Source organism: Hemicordylus capensis, chromosome 2, assembly GCF_027244095.1.
Source record: "Hemicordylus capensis ecotype Gifberg chromosome 2, rHemCap1.1.pri, whole genome shotgun sequence".
Classification (NCBI taxonomy): Eukaryota; Metazoa; Chordata; class Lepidosauria; order Squamata; family Cordylidae; genus Hemicordylus; species Hemicordylus capensis.
This window is the reverse complement of record NC_069658.1, coordinates 244,702,575-244,716,414: the sequence shown is the minus strand read 5'-3', so window position 1 is coordinate 244,716,414 and position 13,840 is coordinate 244,702,575. Positions and strand designations below refer to the sequence as shown.

General features: G+C 44.9%; 1 protein-coding gene across 1 annotated transcript; it reads left to right on the top strand.

Moving 5' to 3' along the window:
* Positions 1-588: 588 nt before the first annotated feature.
* LOC128343915 (zinc finger protein 345-like) lies at positions 589-8,698 on the top strand. Its single transcript, XM_053293346.1, has 3 exons — positions 589-1,211; positions 2,274-3,317; positions 7,213-8,698. Exons 2-3 carry the CDS (start codon positions 2,360-2,362, stop codon positions 8,073-8,075), a joined length of 1,821 nt encoding a protein of 606 aa, XP_053149321.1. The 5' UTR covers positions 589-1,211; positions 2,274-2,359; the 3' UTR covers positions 8,076-8,698.
* Positions 8,699-13,840: the final 5,142 nt, after the last annotated feature.

Genomic DNA, 13,840 nt, shown 5'->3' with positions numbered 1-13,840 from the left:
GAAAATACAATTGCAAGAAGGAAATATGTAAATTAATATCCACACATAATCAATAAAAACAATAAAATTAATCAAGAAAAAACTTGCTGCCATAACAATACTGCAATAAAAGCCAACAGGGACAGAGCAGCTCAAATTTCAGCTGCAATTAAATTGCAATTAAAGCTGCAATTTAACCCACAATATCAAGAAGTAGCAAAGTGGTGTTCTCAACCAAGGGTGTAGCTATAATTGAGTGAAAGTGTTCAACGAACCCGGGCCCCCCAGCTCCAGAGGACCCCCCGGCTCTACCCCTCCCTATTTTCTTCATTATCACCCTCAATGGGGGGAGGAGGCGGTGGAGGGAAGGTCAAACACAGGCAAACACAGGCCCCCTCTCCCCTACCTATGGACCTGGTCTCAACAGCACACTGTATGCATGTATCCTCAGAAGTAAGATTCATTCTATTACTCTCAGGAGAGTGTGCATAGGATTGCTGCCAAGTCAAGGAAAGGGAATGAATGGGTGGGAGGTGCTTGACCAGCAACTAGCAATTGATGGCTTCAAACATTGTTTTAAGGGAGCCTCAACAGAACTTAGAAGGGGAAGGCAAGGAATGCTGTGAAAGTTCAGTAACAGATTTTTAAAGGGAGGGACAGACACCCAACTGGCAGACCTCAAATCCCTGGGACAGATGGAAAATAGTGCTATGAATACAAAAGGGACACTCCTGAGAACTCTTCCGCATTCAAGCTTGAATTCTTTCCTGCATGCAGGTCAATCCAGAAAGCAAAAGAAGCGCAAAAAAGTAACCTGTTGGAAGAGCCAAAGCATTCAACACTGGTAGCAGAAACAACCTTGCATGTAGAAATATATGAAAACGGAAATACAAATAAAACCAGGGAGAGGATTGACCAGTGGGGAAGAACAAGTGGAAACCAGCAGCACCACTGACTGTTCTGGTTTCACTTCTCAAACCAGGCATCCAACCTACCTGTGCGTTCTTCTGGCCGTGAACTACAACTCCCAGAATGCATTGCAAGCCTTAACAAACATAAATGACAAACAACTGGCTCCTTTTAACCAGTGCAAAGTGTGGAGGATGGAAGCATTTAAGTCTTTGCCTGTGCTTTTGTATAGGTTCCCCATCTCCAGTCTTGGATGTGCTGCTTTTCCTTCCCTGAGGCTGGATGCTGGTGGTTCTCTCTTCCTGTTTCCAGTGGGAATTTGTGTAAGTGAATAGTTGCTTCTCCAAAAAGAAGCAACCAGGGAATCCCTGCCTAGAGAAGGAGGTATAGTGCTAGGTAGAGAGAGGAATAGAGTTCCCTAGTGGAAGGGAACAAAGAGGGAGGGCTTGTTGCTTTCTGCATTTAAAATCCTGGGGTGGGGGATGTTCTTGTGGGGGGCTTGATAGAAGCAGCACCTTGGTGGCCCAAAACACAGAGAGAAGAATTGCAGCCGGATAAAGTATTTCTTAGACTTGTCTTGGAACTCCAGGCAGCCTCTACAGGTTTTGGTTAGAATGGCTGCTAGTAGCCTAGTGCTAGGCATTCATTACTTAGCAAATACAAATGTAGACCGTCTAACACCAAAGGCTCCTAAGGAAACAAATTCATCTTCTACAGAAAAGAAGCAGATTGTGTGGCTTGTGCGGAAGATAGCAATGGTAAACCCCTCCTGTATTTACCCAAAGACAACCACAGGGCTCTGTGGGCGCCAGGAGCTGACACCGATCGAGGGCACACTCTACCTTTACCCTCAGAATTCCATGAATGAAAAATACTCAAATCAGACAGAATGAAAAATTATGGCACAGTACAGCACATCAGCAGACTTTAAACATCAGAATAGCTTCCCCGAGTATTGAAAGTATTGGTGCCAAAGGTCGATGCACTGGAATTCCGTTTCCCACACTCATCACATAGTGCGCGGGAGATGGCAATGGTAAAGCCCTCCGGTATTTTATCAAGGACAATCACATGCCAGGAGTCAACACTGACTTTTTTAAAGCACTTGAAAACCCACCTCTTCAGCCAAGCTTTTCCAGCTTTTTAAATTTTTAGGTTTTAACCTTTTTTTAATTTTTAGTTTGCCTTAATGGTTCTAAGCTTTAACTTGTTTTTTGTATTCTTAACTGCCCAGAGATGAAGGTTTGGGGCGGTGTACAAATTTGACAGATAGATGGATAGATAGATGGATAGATGGATGGATAGATAGATAGATAGATAGATTTATTGCTGCATATTGGCGGTCACTTGTCTACCTATGTTCATTCTCTTCTTCCCATTTCCAGATGAAGAGCCTCAACACAGAAACCTGGACCCCTGTCATTTATCCTGGGGCTGACTGTAGTCTACAGCTCGGTTTTTGAGGGTACAAATGGAGAACCAAAACCCCACAGGCACCCCAAGAGAGGAAAGGTCAGAAGAAACAGGTGATGGCCCTCATGACTTTCAGGGGACTGCACTCTGCAATGATCCTGAAGCACTCTTGGCTACTTCCAAGCAAGACACCAGAGCCCAGCCATCAACAAAAAAGAGGGTTTTGAGGTACCTTACTAGGCTTCTCAGAACAGAGAGAAGATATAGATGCTCAGTGTGTGACAAAACCTTCAGGAGGTGCCCACAGCTTACTAGACATCTAAGAACCCACACAGGAGAGACACTCTATAGGTGTTCTGTGTGTGGAAAGGCCTTCAGGCGGCACCTAAAGCTTACTATACACAAAAGAACCCATAAAGGAGTGAAACCATATAAATGCTTGGAGTGTGGAAAGAGATTTCCCCATATTGAAAACCTTATTGCCCATTCAGGAACCCACACAGGGGAGAAGCCATATTCATGTGCACAGTGTGGAAAAGGTTTTGCGTATAAAATTGATCTTATTAGACATCAAAGAATCCACACAGGGGAGAAACCATTTTCATGTTTGCAGTGTGGGAAAAGCTTCACTCAGAAAATTAATCTTACTACACATCAAAGAACCCACACAGGGGAGAAACCATATTCATGCGCACAGTGTGGAAAAGATTTTGCGTATAAAATTGATCTTACTAGACATCAAAGAATCCACACAGGGGAGAAACCATTTTCATGTTTGCAGTGTGGAAACAGCTTTGCTCAGAAAAAGAATCTTATTATACATGAACGAACCCACACAGGGGAAAAACCATATTCATGCTCACAGTGTCAAAAAAGCTTTGCTCAGAAAACTGATCTTACTAGACATGAAAGAACTCACACAGGAGAAAAGCCCTACACATGCTCACACTGTGGGAAAAGCTTTGCTCTGAAACAACATCTTACTGGACATCAAATGACCCATGAAATGAAGAAACCTTAGAAATGCTTGGAGGGTGGAGAGAGTTTCTGTCCTTAATCAATCCACCATGCACATGAAAGAAACCCTTGAAGAGAGATGTTTTTACAAACACTTTTATTCTGGCAGGAGCCTTGATGATGAGGGCTCCTTAATGGAGATAATACAATACACACAGAAGAGGAAACTTAACTATTTGGAGTGCGGAAAGAGCTTCAGTCACAACACATACTGCTTTTCACCTCATGAAATCCACACAGGCAAAATTACAATCTGTTTGTCCCAAACTAATTATGTCCTTTGAGTGTTCTTCATTTTTGAGCCCTGTGATCCAGCATTTTTAAGCGGCTTCTCAATGATGAGCTCCCTGGTGGTTTTAATCGTGTCTTTTATTGTGCTGGGCTCAATGTTTTTAAGTGCTTTGATTAAGAAGGGGGAGAAATGTGATCTGAAGCTTTTCCCATTGATGGAGTAATTGCAGCGATCATCTTCTGAGGCATCCGATTATTCAGCTGCAGTGGAACAGAAATGTTCGCTGCTTTTTAGAGGGTTTTTCTTTAAAAAACAACAACACAGCAGTATTGTAATGTATTTTCTGTGCTTACTAATAAAGTTGGATTATTTTTCTCAGTTTGTATTCCAGTGGCCCATGTAACAAACCTGTTTCCAACCATTGCTAATCCCTTGCTAATAGAAGAAAGAGGTGCTTTTTCAAAGTGGTGATTCTCTTTATTTAGCAGGGGGAGAGCAACTGACCCTATCCATCCCCAGCACAGCATCCCTGCAGTGGCAGTTGCTGGTGTCTATCTTATGTTTCTTTTTAGAAGGTGAGCCCTTTGGGGGTCATGATATAAATATGCTTCTTCATCATCATCATCTTAGCAGCATATGCTGTAAGCAAATCCGTAATCCAGGCATGATGATAATCCCTGTTGTTGTTGTCTCAGCCCAGAGCTGCACAGCTTTGGCTCCCCAGCTAGTTTTATACTACAATTCCCATCATTCCCTACCAAAGTGGCCAATAGTCGGGTATGATGGAAGTTGTAAGTAACATCTGAGGGTGGGCCAAAGCTGTTCAGTCCCAGCCCAAACCCACAACTGGCCCTATTCAATCACAGGACAGTATCCTTCCAGTGGCTTTTTGAAAAAGGCTTTAAAAAATAGATTTTGAGCTTTTTAAGGGATCCATCTTATGTATTTATTATTTATATCTCTATGTAAACCGCTTTGGGGACTTTTGCCGAAAAGCAGTATACAAATATTAGTTATCATAGCAGTAGCAGGAGCTGGTACATTATAGCCATAATCAAGCTATGATGATGGGAGTTGTAGGCAACATCTGCAGGAGTTGTTCCTGTTGGAGATGGAGTTGTTCCTGTTGGTGATGCACCAACTATCCTAATGACCACTAGGGGCACTGGGAGTAGAGGTAGTTCGTGAGGGTGTCCTTACTGTTCGTTGCTTCCATCTACTCTATGACTCCTGCTTTGACTCCTCAGGTACTTCCTGTAGTGAGTCAGTCCTCTTCAGCGTGGTGTAGTGGTTAGAGTGCTGGACTAGGACTGGGGAGACCCGAGTTCAAAACCCCATTTAGCCATTAAACTATCTGTTTGACTGTGGGCCAGTCACCTCTCTCTCAGCCTAACCTAGTTCACAGGGTTGTTGTGAAAGAGAAACTCAAGAATGTAGTACACCTCTCCGGGCTCCTTGGAGGAAGAGCGGGATAGAAATGTCATCATCATCATCATCATCATCATCTCTCTCCCTCTACCTATTCATTATGTAGCTGATAGATAGGAGAGGTCTTTCCCATCTCAAATGTACTTCACCAATAAACTAATTTAGTTTATACTCTACAGTGATCGCCATGCGTTTTACTTAATAGCTGCAACAACTAAACTCTGCACTCTGTAACTAGAGTGGTAGGTTCCTTGGTACTTTGCTAAATAATCACAAACCCCAACAATGAGAAATTATGGGTTATCATGCCTGGCCTTTAGTTCTCATCTCCTCAGTAATGGAGGAGTGTGTTCACATACCTGCCAAATTTACCCAGAAGTCCCTGCGAGCTATCAAGGAGAACTTCACAAACAATTTGGGGTTTTCACTGCACATTCAAGGGTAGCCCAATTTATATCTGGGTAAAAGGAAAAAATCCACTTTTGGAGTCAGCTCTCCGGGGCAATTTTGAACTTGGAGTAAAGCCTCTCAGTAAACCCATGGTAAAGTCTGCTGTCTGGGAAAGCTTCCAGTAATTGGTAGGAAGACTCCCCTCTGTCTAGAGAGTCTAAAAAGAAAGACAGGAGAGACACCAGCAACAGCCACTGAAGAGATGCTGTGCTGGGCCTGGATAGGGCCAGTTGCTCTCCCCCTGCTCAGTAAAGAGAACCATCACTTTAGAAAGGTGCCTCTTTGATCAGTTAGCAGGGGAAACTGAGCTGGGGACATTCTTGGCTGTTTTGATTTTGCTTCCCCAAGCAGGGTATGGGTCCCCACCTGCCTTTGCTTTCTTCTTGCTGTGAAGTACAAGTCCCAGAAAGCACTGCAAGCCTCAAAGAAACAACTAACAGCTGGCTCCTTTTAACCTGAGCATATTGTGGAGGGTGGAGGCACTGAAATCTCTGGCTGCTCTCTTGCATAAATTTCCCATCTCCTGCCTTGCAGTAGTGGATGATTTTTCTTCTGTGGGGTTGGATCCTGATGAGCCTGTCTTCCTTAATTCTGTGGGAATTTGGTAAGTGAAAAGTTGCTTTCCCCCGAAAAAGAGAATAAACAAGGGAATCCTTGCCTGGAGAGGGAGGAATACGGGTAGGCAGAGAAAGGAATAGACTTCCCTCATGGCAGGGCAAGAGGTGGGAGAGCTTGGAACTTTCTGCATTTAAAATCCTGGGGTGGGGGATGTCCTCGTGGGAGCCCCTTCTAAGGTTAGGTTTTGTGGAAGCTGCAGAAGAGAGAGAAAGATTTGCAGCCTGACTATTTATTCCTTACATTTCTAGCTGATCTTGGAACTCCAAGTAACCTGTACAGGCTTCTTGAAGCATCTCGGCAAATATGAGGCTCGGAGTCATTTGGTAGGCATGAAATATCTATTAAGTATACCTTTAGACCGCCTGTCACCAAAGGCTCCTGAGTAAACCAATCCAGGTCTCCCAAAAAGCCTTAGATAGTGTTGTTTGTGCTATTTGGCATCCAAATAACTCTGAAATGAAAAGAGGGAAAGACTACAGTGGTGTTGTGTGTTAAGGCAAACTTCAAGTGCTTTGCAATGCCTGGAGAATTGGCAAGAAAAGAGCATGCTCAGCTCAGTCTCAATTCCTAGCCAGTGCCCTAACACTGACAGAATAATGAGAAATTATGGCCCAGTACTTCAGCAAGCATTACCCATCAGAAAAGCTCCCCCTGATCTTGAAATGTGAATGGGTGCTGAAAGAAGTCATTCTAGTCCATCATCAAACATTACCCATCAGAAAGGTTTACTACTGTACTGGAATCTGGTAGGTTAACCAAAAATTGCATTCTTGTCAAGCAGGGAATATTACTGGAATATAAAATAATAATCCAATAGGCTAAGAAAAAACTTGGTTCATGGGCCACCCCCAATGCCCCTGCAGAGACAAACGCCCCATAAGGGAGATAATTAATACTGTATACTTAATTCAATTCCACCACACCTTCCTGCTCCTGCCTCTGCTGTTGGTACCAGAACTGGTGTTTTTTCCTGGGGTTTCCTCATTATGGTTTTGCCCAACTGCATTGGACTGAACCTCTCGCTCTCTCTGCCATGGGCTCAAATACATGATTGTTCTCTGCATATCTGTAACATTTCTGCAGGGTTTCTAAAAATGAGATGTCACTCCCATATTGGAGGTGAATTGATTACCTGTGTTCCTTCTCTTCTATTCCACTCCCCCCAGGAAGAACCTCAGCACACCAATCTGGACTACTCTCATTTATTCTTGGGCTGCCTATTGTCTGTAGCTATGCTGGTGACATTAACATGGAGGACCAAATATCAACAGGCCCCCCAATAGCCCAACGATCTAAGAAAGGAAGGCTTGTGAGGTACCTTACTAGACAGCAAACACTTCACAGAGAACATATCACATATCAATGCTCAGTCTGTAGCAAAACCTTCAGGAGGAATTCACAACTCACTAAACATCAAATAACTCACAGAGAAGAGAAACTATATCTGTGTTTCATGTGTGGAAAGACCTTCAGGCAGTGCCAAGAACTTACTCGACATGAAAGAACCCACAAAGGAGAGAAGCCATATACATGCTTGCAGTGTGGGAAGAGCTTTTCTTCTATCAAAAACCTGACTGCCCATTCAAGAATCCACACAGGGGAAAAGCCGTACACGTGTTTGCAGTGTGGGAAAAGCTTCACTCAGAAACAGCATCTTAATAGACATCAAAGAACCCACACAGGGGAGAAACCATATTCATGCTCGCAGTGTGGAAAAAGCTTTGCTGACAATTCTGATCTTACTAAACATGAAAGAACCCACACAGGGGAGAAACCATATTTATGCTCGCAGTGTGGAAAAAGCTTTGCTCAGAAATCTGATCTTACTACACATGAAAGAACCCACACAGGGGAGAAACCATATTTATGCTCGCAGTGTGGAAAAAGCTTTGCTCACAAATCTCATCTTACTGGACATGAAAGAATCCACACAAGGGAGAAATTGTCCTGCCCACTGTGCGGAAAAAGCTTCACTCGGAAACCGCAGTTTACTAGACATCAAAGAACTCATAAAGTGAAGACACCATAGATATGCTTGGAGGGTGGAGAGAGTTTCTATCATTAATTAACTCTTCATGCACATGAAAGAAGTCACAGAAGGGAGACATTGTACAAATGCCTGCATCCTAGTGAGAGCTTTGACAATGAATCAAGTCTAAACGACCATGAGAAAATACACAAAGAAGAGCAAACCTGACTACTTGGAGTTTGGAAAGAGCTTCTGTCACAACACATGCTACTTTTTGCTTCAAGCAGTCAACACAGGCAAAATTTCAGTCTTTTTGTCACCATGTAATTATGACTATGGGTGTTCTCCACTTCTTAGCCGTGGGAGCTTCATGGTCTCAAGCACATTTAAGGGGCTGCACAGTGAGGAACTCCATGGTGATTTTAATTGTGGTTTTAAAAAAATTGTATATTGAACTGGGTTCAATGTTTTTAAATGCTTTGATTAAAAAAGGAAGAGAAATCTGATCAGAAGCTTTTTACATTGATGGCATTGCAAGCTGGCATTGCAGCTATCATCTTTTGAGGCATCCGAGCATTCAGCTGCAGTCGAACAGAAACGTTTGCTGCTTTTTAGCTGTTTTTTAATCTCAGTATTGGAATGTTTTTACTGTGCTTACTAATAAAGTCACATTATTTTACCCAGTTTGTATTTAAGAGGTTCATAACAACCCTATTTCCAACCATTGCTTGTCCCTTGCTAAGTGAGCCAAAAAGGTGCCTTTTTAGAGGGGTGGTTATCTTTATTTAGCAGGGGGAGAGCAATTGCCCTTATCCATCCCCAGCACAGCATCCCTCCAGTGGCTGTTGCTGGTGTCCTGCTTAAATAAAAAAATATTGTGAGACATCTGTGGAGAGGGATTCATTTTAATGATTTCTTTTGTATATCCCTGTGTAAACCACTTTGGAAACGTTTGTCAAAACCAGGATATACATAGTTGGTCAGAGTAGTAGATTCTTCCAGGAAGCCAGTAAATTGGGGCATGGTTAAATTGGGGCTTTCCTTTTCTCCCAGCCCAAGGCTGCCCAGCTTTGCCTCTCCCGCTAGTTTTGGACTACAACTCCCATCAACCTCTGCCACAGTGGCCAATAGTCAGAGGGGGATGGGAGTTGTAGGCAACGTTTGCGGGTGGGCCAAAGTTGTTTAGCCCTGGCCCAACCCTAAATCTCGTATTCTGTAGGAAGACCCCCTCTGTAGGTTCAGCTTTCATGGAGGGATTTTAAAGCCATGGTTTCGACTCCTGGTGACCACAGATCCTGTGGTTGTCTTTGGTAGGATACAGGAGGGGTTTACCATTGTCTTCTGCACAGCTTACCCTCAGCAACCACCTATGTCTATCAACATCTTCCTATGTCGCTGCTGCCGCCTGATATAGTCGTAGTAGCAGCGGGGATTCGAACCGGCAACCTCTAGCTTGCTAATCAAGTATGGCCCTTTATAGTAGTTAACATTTGGTGTGTGACACCAGTAGACTGACAGGGTTTGGTCTCTTACCCACCTGCCCTCAGACTTGGGGTTTGGATTTTATTGGGCAATCCGGAGAAAAGGTTTTTGTGTGTATTAGGACAAGGGAAAATGTCTAGTACATGGAAATCCCTCACATTTCTATTTTCTGTGCTATTTTCTTCAAATAGACCTTTTTTAAAATCAACAATGCAGTTCATGGGCCCATTTTAGACTGTTGTGATGAAAGATGGATTGTGGCACATGCAGCTGAAGGATCACCTTCAGCTGCACAGTGTGGAAATGGTGGCTGAAATGGCGGCTAAGCACCACAGCATACCCTCAGCAACCACCCAACAACCTACAGAAAACCTCCTGCCAGAAACCCACCCGTGAGGGAGGGGTCGCCCTGCTTGGCCTTTGCATCCTCTGAGTACTGTGGGAATTAGTGAAGAAAGAAAGGGCCAAATCCCCACCCAACCATATCTCTGTAATTCGGTAGGCAGATCCCCTCTGTAAATGGATGCAGGGAGGTATCGTAAAGCCATGGTAGTGGCCCTTCAAAGTAGTTCAAGGTCTGATGTCTGACACCAGTAGACTGAAAGGTTTTTTTCTCCCCGCCACTGAAGTCTTTGTGTTTGGATTTTATTGGGCCATCTCTTGATTTGTGCTGGATTGCGATTTGAAACATTTCATGCACGATTTGGGGCGGCCTGTTTTTCTCTTGCTGATGGATTTTCTTGCACAGGCTTCTAGGGTTGTGCATTTTGTATCTTTTTCTGTTTTGTTTTTGGCCCGAATCCGAAACACCCCCATTTTATTCTTTGTTCGAAATCAGCCAATCCGAAAACCCCCAATATTTGTTCTTTGTTCGAAATTGCAAAATCCGAATACAAAACATTTTGGATTTTAAAAAATGGCCTTGGGGGGAAACTAGTGGGTGGGGTTGATAGTGCACGATGGGTGGTAACTACCACCCAAGTTTCAGAGGAATTGGGCTACGGGCTGATTTTGGGTGAATTTTTGAAGTATAGGATTTTTCCCATAGGGAAGAATGGACGTTTCAGCAAAAGTGCAGCTTCATGTTGGGGGGAAAGGGGTGGCCCAGAGCAGAGTAGGGTAGGTGGTAGTGTTCAGTGGGGGCAAGGAAGCTGCCAGAAGTATTTCAAAGGAATTGGTCAGAGGGCTGATTTTTAAAGATGTAATGGAGTTTGCGTGTCTGTAAAGGTCTTCCCCATAGGGAATGATGGACCTCGTCCATAATTCCTGCCCCATAACTGCACTTGAGAGGGCACCAGGGTGGCCCTGACTGAGTGGTGGTGTAGAGCACATAGGGTGCCAACCACCCCCATGGGTTGCTAACCCATGGGGTACTGGGTTCTGTTGTTTCTGAGATGTTTTGAGTGTAGATTCAGATTCTCTGGTAGCATATGAGAGTGGATTCATGGTTTGTCGTTGAAAATCTCATATGCTACCAGATAATCTACACTCAGAACACCTCAGAAACAAAACCCAGCACCCTATGGGTTAGCAACCCATGGGGTTGGTTGGCACCCTATGTGCACTACACCACCACTTGCTCCCAGCCACCCCTGTACCCCCCAGGTGGAGTTATGGGACTGCTGAAACCTCCATTATTCCCTGGGGTGGGGTGGAACCTTAAAGAAGCTAAACTTCAACAATTCCTAAGAAATCAGCCCTTTGCCCTATTCCTTTGGAATCTGGGTTGTGGCAGGCACCCCTTGGGGCACTGCCACCCAACCCACTGTTGTGCCCCTCAGGCCCCCTTTCTACCCCAAATCTGCCCCAAAGACATATCAACTTCAAAAATTCTTTAAAAATAAGCCCTTTCCCCAATTCCTTTGGAATCTGGGTGGCAGGAGGCACCCATTGGGGCACTACCACCTGAACCACTCTTCTGCCCCCAAAGCCTCCTTTCTGCCCCAAATCCAACCCAAATAATATCAACATCACATCAGCAGAGCTTTGGAACAAAATCAGGCAGATTTCCAAAGGTCATGCACATCCACATACACACAACAGTGTGAAACAACAACAATAAAATGCACACTGCCCCACTGGCCAATGAGGGTAAATGCACACTGCCCCACTAGCCAATGAGGGTAAAATTTACCCTTAAATTTGCTTAAAGGAATAAGGAGGCAATTGCCAGCAGATCAGCTAAAGCTTTTGCTGGCCAATCTGCAGGCTGGAAGGGCTGGAAATTCAAACAGATGTCAAAACTCAAAATGGAGACTGAAGGAGAAAGACTTTTTGTGATTGCAAAATGGAGTTCCAAAACAGCCGAAACAACAAAACGTTTTGTAGCCGAAACAGGGATGTTTTGTTTTGGCTACTAAATTTTCCGTTTTGAGCATTGGGTGTTTTGTTTTCGCTACAAAACAGCCAAAATGGCCTGTTTGGTGCACAAAACATTTTGTATCCGAAACGAAACGCACATACCTACTGGCTTCTGATTCTATTTGGATTTGGGGGAAAGGTGAAACATTAGTTAGACATCACTAGCTTGCCCATTTGTTTTGTGGGTTGGGTGGTAGGTAGCACCCACCATGCCCTACCACGCAACCCAATTTGGTTTCCCTGGGAGTTACCCATAGGGTCTTTCAAGTTTCCCTATTGTTGCCTATGGCTGAAACACTCGAAAGGTTTCGAGTTATGTTTCGTCAAAACAACCAGCGGTTCTGATGAAACGTTGTCACTTTCTGTGTTTTGTTTTCAGTTAGAAATAAAACGCAAAATCTGTTTCATGCACATTCCTATTTTAGATTTTGGTGGTGAAAGATGGATTGTGGCAGATGACGAGTTCTGTCTATGTCCCGCCTAGGATCATCTTCAGCTGTACAGAAACTGCCTCCTCAGAGAGGGCAATGGTGGCTCAGATGCTTGGAGCTGCCGATGAGGGCCAGACACCTCCTGTTATATTGGTAACCTGAGAACAGCGAGAGAGATTCCTACCTGAAACCCACCCTTGGTGGAGGGGTTTACCCTGCTTGTCATTTGCATGCTCTGAGTGGTGTAGGAATTTAATGAAGAAATTGTCTCTGAGCATATGCAGAGTTCAGACTTCCTCAGAGGAATAGCTGTACACCTGGTCAGGACTGAAAAAGTGAGCTAAGGAGGTCAATAAGGAAACCCAGAAGCCTCCCCTCCCCCGCCCTACAACCAGTAGAAATTAAAAGAGAGAGAGAGATGAGTTCTTGCCAGCGGCGGAGCGGGACCACCAGTGGCCCAGGTGCAGCTGCGGCAGCCAGGGGTGTATCTAGGGTAGAGCAGGCAGGGCACGTGCCCCGGGCGCCACTTGAAGGGGGGCGCCATTTTTTAAAATTAAAAGTTTTTAAAAATGGCTGCCAAAAACAAAATGGCCACCACACATGCTCAAATGGCCTCTGTCAGGCCCTAGGCCATGCAAGGCCTCATAGAGGCCATTTGAGCATGAGCGGTGGCCATTTTGTTTTTGGCAGCCATGTTTTTTTAAAAAATTATTTTAAAAAATGGCCACTGCACATGCTCAAATGGTCCCTGTGAGGCCCTAGAGGCCAGCGGGGGGGGGAGGGGGAACCTTTGCATACCCCCAATGGATTGTAGGAAGCCCCCAAAAGGGGCTATAGGTAATTTTTTTAAAAAAAATAATATAATATAAGTCGCTGTACACATATTCAGATACGTGACTTGTATGTGACCTTCAGACTTGTATTTTTCAGCTGATATTATGGAAAAGTTATCTGAAAGATGAGTGTCAGATGTTTGGACAGGGGGCACAATTTCAGTGCTTGCCCTAGGCGCTATTTTCCCTAGATACGCCTCTGGCGGCGGCCGCCCCACTGATCCTGCCCCCAGCGACTCACATGAGATGTGGGGCTAGCCACGCCCCCCGCATCTGACATCAGACGTGGGGGGCGTGGTCTGGCTCCCAAACGGAGCCTTGAGGCTTCGTTTGCGAGTTCAAGCTTAACTGCTGAAGGGCCCGCGCGGCTCCTTTGAGAATTAAACTAAGGCTGCCACTGCTTTTCACAGCACAGCCAGGAGCGGCTCTTCCCTGCAGGGAGGAGGCATTCCTGGCTGTGCTGCGAACACAGTGGCATCCTTTTAACTCCTTACGGGGCTGCATGGCCCCTTCTGGAGCTACTTCGGCTGGCGCTGCATTCGCAGCTTCCTTGATTTAGTTTAGCTCCCGAAGGGGCAGCACAGCCCCCACTTGGGAGCTAAACTATCACCCCCCATGTCTGACACGGATGACACGTCAGACGTGTGGGGGGATGTGTCAGGGCCACAAAGTGCGGCCCCGATTGGGCACGGCCCGGGTTCTTTGAATCCCTTCACCC

Coding starts and splice junctions, on each gene's coding strand:
- LOC128343915 (XM_053293346.1), top strand. CDS start 2,360: ATGGAGAACCAAAACCCCACAGGCACCCCAAGAGAGGAAAGGTCAGAA. Junction 3,318..7,212: donor GACCCATGAAATGAAGAAAC/CTTAGAAATGCT, acceptor CACTCCCCCCAG/GAAGAACCTCAGCACACCAA.